This window comes from Epinephelus lanceolatus, chromosome 17, assembly GCF_041903045.1.
Source record: "Epinephelus lanceolatus isolate andai-2023 chromosome 17, ASM4190304v1, whole genome shotgun sequence".
NCBI lineage: Eukaryota > Metazoa > Chordata > Actinopteri > Perciformes > Serranidae > Epinephelus > Epinephelus lanceolatus.
In genome coordinates, this window is record NC_135750.1 from 40,233,036 (window position 1) to 40,241,594 (window position 8,559).

The window sequence follows — 8,559 nt, forward strand, 5'->3', positions numbered from 1 at the left end:
CAAATACTCATGCATTTCATTTGCATAATATAAACTATGTACATGTAGTGCTATCAGTAACAATTCATTCTTGTCACCGTTAATGTAAAGCTGCCACAATTAATCGATTAGTTGTCAAGTATTAAATTAATCCCTAACTATTTTGACAATCGATAATAAATATTTTTTTAAAGAAAAAATGTCCAAATTATCTGATTCCAGCTTCTTAAATGTGAATATTTTATGGTTTCCTTTGTCCTCTATGACAGTAAACTAAACATCTTTGGGTTGTGGATTTTGAGCTTTGGCAAACAGCGATCATCATTTTCACTATGAATGTCGTCCCAATTCGCTTAATGTATGGCACACATTAATGTTCATGCCACATGTGCAGATGTGCACTAAACCTTGCCCATTATTTCAATGTATCTTTCATTTAGCTTAAGCCGTCCTGCAGCATATTCCTCTACAAGCCGAGGTAGCATACGTGAGAAGTAAAAACCTCTCAAGCGCTTTACTAGCTCCCGCACAAACGCCTCGTCATACTGCACTGTAAAAGAAACATGCTCACTGGGTGTCCAGATCAGAAGTGTAGCAGACTTTAGACCTGTGCAAAACATTGTAAGCTGTATTTGCATGTAGTATCCCCTGCTGCCACTTTTCTGCAGCTGCAGCTCTCCATCTACTAGCTTGATATCACTGCATTTCTGAGTAAGCTGATCAGTGAGTGAGAGTTGGGTTGGCATGGCATTTTATTTCGAGAAGCACACGTGTGTCAATGACCCCATCTGGACTGGCAGAAAGCCATGGTTCTTGGACACTTACAACAGTGCCCTTGTGAGTAATGTTCATGCCCTGTTCTTTCAGTTGACGGCAAGCTTTAACTTCATTTTCTTTACCATAGTTAGTAGCATAGTTGCCACGAAAGGAGGGGTATATGTGCTCACAAAGAAATTTGTCACTGCTTGTGGCTGCATGTACAGGAACCTTTTTTGCTGAGCTTGCTGTAAGTCTGATTTTTCTACAGTTGTGCCACAAATCTCACTTTGCTCTCTCGTTTCTAATTCTAGTTGAGCTGCTTGTGCATCACAAACTTCAACATATGCCTGGTAAAATGTCTTGCATGGGTCGCAGCTGAGACCATAACTGTGTACCTGGTGTGGCTGAAAAATCTTGTCATCAACTGCACTGTTTCCCCTGCTAGGTTGTTCTGCAGATGGTGAGGCATTATAACACTTTCCTATTAAGGTGTTCTTGAGGGAAAAAAGTGGTTGGATAGGAGCTTTGTCTACACTGTCTATTTTTCAACAGGACAATGACCCCAAACACACCTCCAGGCTGTGTAAGGGCTATTTGACCAAGAAGGAGAGTGATGGAGTGCTGCGGCAGATGACCTGGCCTCCACAGTCACCGGACCTGAACCCAATCGAGATGGTTTGGGGTGAGCTGGACCGCAGAGTGAAGGCAAAGGGGCCAACAAGTGCTAAACACCTCTGGGAACTCCTTCAAGACTGTTGGAAAACCATTTCAGGTGACTACCTCTTGAAGCTCATGGAGAGAATGCCAAGAGTGTGCAAAGCAGTAATCAGAGCAAAGGGTGGCTATTTTGAAGAAACTAGAATATAAAACATGTTTTCAGTTATTTCACCTTTTTTTGTTAAGTACATAACTCCACGTGTTCATTCATAGTTCTGATGCCTTCAGTGAGAATCTACAATGTAAATAGTCATGAAAATAAAGAAAACGCATTGAATGAGAAGGTGTGTCCAAACTTTTGGCCTGTACTGTATATATTGTTGGACTAAGAGTCTCATCCTACTCTCTAATGTGCTATGTGTGAGCTCAGTCCTGCGTGTTCTTTAATGAAGCAATAGGAGAAGATATTCGGTCTCAGTTAATGTAGTTTATTAAGCAGTAAAGGAATAAAATTACAGAGCTCTGGGTCTCAACTTCACGTCCCTGACAAACAACAAAGGTGTGTCAGTTCACGAAGTCTGACCTCCTGTCCTTTCCCTGACCCAGTATATTTGAGCGTAACAGAGTGTCATTGTGCACGCAAGGCGTTGTCCTCTTCTCATTGGCAGTTCCACTTCCTCCTTCACCACACCACGCCCCTGCCTCATGTTAATCTGACTCCTTCCCGCTGGCGGTGGGGAGTGGTTCCTGTTTTGAAAGACAAGAGAACAACACAACTCCCTACACGTGCTGGACCTTACTATCTGTACATCACTTTCTATTCTTTTTACCATATATGAAACTAATTATCTAAGCATTGCGGTATGTGCTCCTCAGACTTCATGTCTCTTCCTCTCCTGTACTTCTCCACTTCTGCAAAGCAAACACATTCAGATCAGCTGAAATCATCTCAGTATTCTCATTGTTCACACATCTAAAACTTATATAGTGAAACACAACTTATAGTAAAACACATAAAATCATTCTATTCCCAACAATATACATATATATATATATATATATATAAATAAATCAAACAATAAATGTTACATATTTTGGGTTTATGAATACCTTCCATAGAATAGCTGCTGCATGGCTACATGATTTCCCTAACCCGGCAATACATGAGCAGCCAACTGTCTCCACGACTCCACTTTCCTTTAGCATGACCCACGCTGTATGTTTAGCTTGATTGATGCTCTGGCTGGGCTCTACTGCTGCCTTCAGAAATAAAAATTCGCCGTGTTTCTTTAACAGTACTGTACCTATTTTGTTACTATGCAGGTAATTATATGCTTCTGTGCTTTTGTAATTCCGTAATTCCTCGCCATCAACACCTTCGGAAAACACAAAGTAATTAACAATGTCGATGTAGCTAACATCGGGCCATTGCTTTATGTCATCTACCCACTCCGTGAGGAGTGACGGGTGTCCTCACGACTTTCTAAAACAGCTGTACTGTGTATCCACCTCCGATTTTTGTCCATTTGGGTCATATCCATGGCGAAAAGCCGGCGTTTACGGTGGCTTTCACCGCTAGCTCAACCGTAAACACCGTTAAACCGGAAGTGCTTTACCGGCTTCCGGTTTGAAACAGGAAGTCAGGAATCAAGTCAGGAAAAAGGTGAATAGGCAGTGATGTGTTCATTAAAGGCAGTCCAGTTTTCCTGCTAAGGTGCTCAAGTCGATGACCAGCAGCCTTCATTTTACGTAGCTCAGGAGTGAACCATGGAGCAGAGTGCTTGAAGGACACAGAGCGTGTTTTGAGTGAAGCAAAAATATTCAGTGAATCAGCAAGGAGTAGATTTTATGAGGAGACAAGTTCATCAGGTGATGAGTTACTGTAGTCAATGGAGAGTTGAGTGCCCAGCATGTTATTTGGAGCAGATATATTAATATTCTTTAGATTCCGGTAAGTGATAGTGCAAGAGGCGCGTAGTCGATGTGAAGGGGCAGGGATTCTAGGAAGAAGACAGCTTTGTAGTCTGATATAGATAAATCAGAGCCATACAGGTTGGAGGGGGAAATGCCAGAGGAACAGACGAGATCCAAAATATGACCTTTAGCATGCGTAGGAAAGTTAACATGCTGAGAAAATTCAAGTGAGTGGAGCAGGTTTAAAAATTCAGCAGCAAATGAACATTTTGTGGAGTCAGCATGTATGTTGAGGTCACCAAGGAGTAGAATGGATGGATACATAGGACATACAGAGGTGAGTAGCTCAGACAGCTCCCTGATGAGAACAGTGGATGCTCTGGGAGGGTGGTAAATAGGCAAAAGTAACAGGGGCTGTGAACCAGTGAATTTTAAAAAAAGACATTCAAAAGATGTCATTTGCTGTACAGGCACAGTTAAAACCTTAAAGGAGGAGCGATGGAGCACCGCAATACCACCACTCCGCCCAGTTGTACGTGGCTTGTCAATGTACATATAGCCAGAGGAGATAGCTAGGTTAAGGGCTACATACTCATTCGGCTGCTGCCGGGTTTCAGTCAGACATAAGAAGTCAATATTGTGCTCAGTAATAAAATCATTTATGAGAGGTGCTTTGTTATTTAATGATCGTGTATTTAAGACATTAAATTTTGTGTCAATAGTGTCATGGTGACTGGAAGACTTGGGTGTATGACAGTCTATAGTGACTAAGTTCAGAGGGTTCACAGCTGATGAGTGAGCTTTTGGTCTACAGTTAGCACGGTTAAGAGTTACCCTGACAGGCATAGTGTTGGTATGGACATATTCAGCAGGACCCAGTGAGATGTGCTCATTAAAATGGATGGGAGTGGACACTATGGTAGGGTCATGCTAAGGAAAACATCAATCACATGTAAAAGCAATGTAATTTATGTAGTTGTGAGTGAGTTGTTTAATACCCTTTGTGTTGGGATGCAGTCCATCGGGTTTGTAGAGGTCATGTCTGGACCAAAAGCAGTCAAAGTTACTGATAAAACCATGTCCAGTAGCAATACAGAAAGAATTCAGCCATTCATGTACACTGTAGAGACGGCTGAAATGTTCACGGCTTTTAGAAGGAACAGGAATGGGGCCAGAGAAAATGCACATTTTACCAAGGCTCTGGATAGGTACAGCAAGGGACTCAATTTGGTCATGGAGTAGGATTGATTGCTTTCTCATGACGTCATTAGTACACACGTGAATGATCAGAATGTGTGCTGAGGGGTGTAGATCAATGAGCACAGGAGTCAGTTCTAAAATGTCTGTAACTTTGGCACCAGAGAGACAGTAAGTGATCGCACCTGGGAGTACAACGGATCTCACAATTGAATCACCAAGAATAATGATTTCAGGTTGACTGATAGAAGACTGCTATTAGACACAGTGGCTGAAGCTGCAGGAGGGGCAGAGTTGAGTGAATCACCTGGTGAGTCGCCACTGGGGATGACGTCATCACAGGCCACAGCAGTGACCGGTGCACCGACTGGCAGGTGGGACGGCTCGAGGCTACCTGTTGATACGCTGTCTGGGATGACGTCTTCGGTGACCACAGCGGTGGCTGGTGCGCTGAGCAGGTGAGCTGGCTGTGAGGACGGCGTGTGATTAGAAGACTGCTTTCCGAGCTGTGACTGTGATAAACGGGGCCGTTTACATCCCAGGGGAGCCAGCGGAGAGGACGGCGAGTCCGCCGGAGAGGACGGTGAGTCCAGGGGCAGGGTGATGGGAGAGGAGCGCTTTCGAACCTGAGCTGCACTGCGAGCAGACAGGGGAGAAACCAGCTCGGGGGGAAAGGACGCAAGGGGGGAGAAAAAGTTTGTGAGTGGGATGCTAGGAGGGTCGAAGAGAGGGAGAGACAGTTTTTTCCTCCTTCTGACAACAGACGACCAGGAGGTAGTGGAGCTTGGACCGGGATCATCGTCTGCACGATGTGGAGCCGTGGGGTGCTGGTTGACCGCAGGCTCCAGACAGGCTACGGATGAAGTGGAGACTGAACCGGGAACAGCAGCAGGAGCTATGGTGGACATCTGGGACAGCTGAGGATCCCCAGGTTCCAGCGATGTCAGCTATAAAGCGCTCTATGGACTGGAGTTCAGTTTTTAATTCCACGAACTTTGTAGCGGGAGCCATCAGTAAACCTGAAACAGATTAAAAGCAAGAAAAGAGCCAGCAAGTGTGCAGAGAAGTAAATCAGAAGTTATTCTGATGTGGCTGGAAGTATGGATCAGCGGGTAGCTTGGAAAACTGAAGTGCAACACACACCGCAGCCATACGCCGCGCGTCAAAACGCCCGCCTCCATTAGGCCTATATTCTATGAACAAACCCACACCGGCGCCGGCCGATGCACCGCGCCGCTCTACTTCAGCCCACTGCTCTATTTCTAGCGCGGCCGGCGCTGCGAGAAAAGCCTTTTATGTACGTCTCGGCTGCCGTAGTATCAACTCCGGTTGCTTCAAAATTTTAATAAGACGATTTTGATAAGAAACTCACCCTTGAAATCCAAGTTGTTGTTGCCTCAAAGTTTTTCCTCTTCTTCTGTTACTAGCAGTTGGCAACCGTTGGCAACTAGTGTAGGTACAGCCACCTAGCGGGCTGGGGTGGGAAATACACGTCAGTGTCTTTCAATAGCTTACATGTTTTATATGTTAACGTGTCTTTATTTTCATGTATATTGGGAACTACAGAGTACAGTGCATAGCCTGTACTATGCTCATCCTTTGGATTCACTTTTTGTTTTTCTTTTGAGCAGCTGCAGCATTGAAATTGTGCTGAATAGACTAGGCCTAAGCTGTGTAAAAAGAACAAGAAGCCAGCAACACTCCTTCTGATATCTTTAATGCCTCACTGGTACAGGCTACTCACACAAACCGGTTTCGACAGTCAGTCTTCGACAGTGTGTCTAAGCTGTGCCCTGCTTTCAAAATTGCAAAATTTAAAAGTCCATGTCCAAATTTAACAGTGTTTCTGTGGGAACTTCTATTGCGGATCTTATCCACTAGATGGTGCCATTGTCCAATGATTGTTGTAGTTACAGTGTTGAATGTTGGAAGAAGTAGGCTACTTAGATCAAAAGTATCAATACCACAATGCAAAAATACTTAATACTTAATATATATATATATATATATATATATATATATATATATTAAGTATTTTATTTAAGATGACCAAGGGTACTTGCACACCTCCATTTTTAGAAAGAGAACTGACCGCAACACTGTATTGCATGCAGACAGTTTTCACCCCCCGTTGCTCATTAAGAATATCCCTTATGGACAAATGCAAAGATTAAGACGTATATGTGATTCTGATCAGGATTTTTTAAATCAGTCCATGGACATGCAACAGCGTTTTAGACAGAGAGGGTATAAATCTGAGCTTCTTACTCAGGCTCATAATAGAGCTTTATCACTGGAGAGGAGGGATTTGCTCAGCCCTAAACCTAAACAGGAACAAGTTCAGAAACCCTATTTTGTCACTCGCTACAGCAAAGAAGCTGTCCAGATCAAACACATTATAAAGAAAAACTGGGATATCATTGAGAGTGACCCTTCTTTACAAGAGGTATTCCCTGAACCGCCGGGTATCAGTTTTAGAAGGGCCCCCACCATCAAGGATAAATTAGTAAGGAGTTATCTTCCTGCTCACAAACCAGACACCTGGCAGTGTCGACCAAAGGTGGAGGACAATTGTTGAATAAAAGGCAACAGAATTAAATTTTGTTATTTTGTGTGTTTTCATTTCCTATTTAATCAACACCTGATACCCACCTAATACTTTATTTTCATTATACCATGAAGAACACAGGTAGGTTAGTGCATTTTAAAATCCAGTTTTAACTTAGGGTGACCAAGAGTTCTCTTTTGGCCGGACATGTCCACTTTTCACATCCTGTCTGGGTCCGGTTATGAATCGTTTTTCATCGTTTTTCACGGGACCGTTAAGCACATAAAGACTTGTCTATGCGCTGACGGTGCTTTGTGCAGCTTAAAACTGTATGGTACTTTTTACAAACTGCAAAATTGCAAGTTACTTCAATAGCTCACTTGGTAGGAGTTCTGCAACAAATACCCATTGCAATTTTTACTGGAGCGGCACGGGTTCGAGTCCTGCTGTGTTTCTTTTTTTTTTTTCAGTCCGGTATATTTTATTTTATTTTATTTGTGTACCATTAATAAGTATATCATATAAAAGAATCAGGTGGAAACATGCAATAGACAAAATAATGTAGACCTATTTAATAAATGTTATAGACTACATGAAATGCTGAGGCAATAAAAACAATCTTAGATTAATTATGTTAATATGTTGGTTGATGGTTTCAAATAACTACTCTTGCCCTCTACGTGTGCTGAGATTAGCCTACTGTAAAGTTTACATAGGCTATGTATAAGCCTTTGAGCAGGTGCATCAGCTTTCTTGTGTTCAATTGTTCAAAAATATCTTATTTAGGTACATTAGGCCTACTGTTAAACTATTTAATGGTAAATATGAGAGGTGTTTTTTTTTTTTTTTTTTTTTTGACAAAGACTGGAAGAGAGGCTCCAACTGTCCAATCAACAAGTTAAATATTTTCCTATGAACTTAAATATGGACAGAGTTTAGGCCTATACCTCATTTTGACAGTTAATGTAATGCAATAAAGTTGCTGACAGACTCGCGTTACATTGTTGTTTAATTAAATATAAATCGACGACAAAGCCGTTTCCTCCAAAAATGTCTACATGATTTTATTTTGAAGTTTCTTGCGTGCACTTCCTGTCCCGAGCGGCCTGACACTGGAGGCCATAGACATATATACATAGACGCCGCATCGACTGCCTGAGCGCGTCCTCGCCGGCCACCATCTTGGATGGGTCTTGCTTCGCCTCCACAGTGCATTCACTTCTTTTGAGGAAGGAGCTGTATGCACAAGTAAAATAGAATAACTCACTGAATTTTCAACTGATTTTCACGAGGTTTGGTTTGTTACAAACGACACACATGTAGTTATGATACAGGATGCGTTCGTACATTAAAAATGCGGGATTTCATGCTTTAATACTTTCTGCAGATAGCAACAGCATGTTATTTAGGTCACAACACAGTTATTTTATTCACCTCAACCCCAGAGTGGAATATATATATATATATATATATATATATATAGAGAGATAGATAGATAGATAGAT

The 8,559-nt window shown here is 42.3% G+C and overlaps 1 protein-coding gene across 1 annotated transcript; it reads right to left on the reverse strand.

Moving 5' to 3' along the window:
• Positions 1-1,862: 1,862 nt before the first annotated feature.
• LOC144458394 (uncharacterized) lies at positions 1,863-6,092 on the reverse strand. Its single transcript, XM_078160837.1, has 3 exons — positions 5,879-6,092; positions 4,814-5,525; positions 1,863-4,351 (listed from the first exon to the last, which is right to left on the reverse strand). The coding sequence occupies exons 2-3, from the start codon at positions 5,412-5,414 to the stop codon at positions 4,278-4,280; spliced, it is 675 nt and encodes a 224-aa protein (XP_078016963.1). The 5' UTR covers positions 5,415-5,525; positions 5,879-6,092; the 3' UTR covers positions 1,863-4,277.
• Between the last annotated feature and the right edge of the window lie 2,467 nt (positions 6,093-8,559).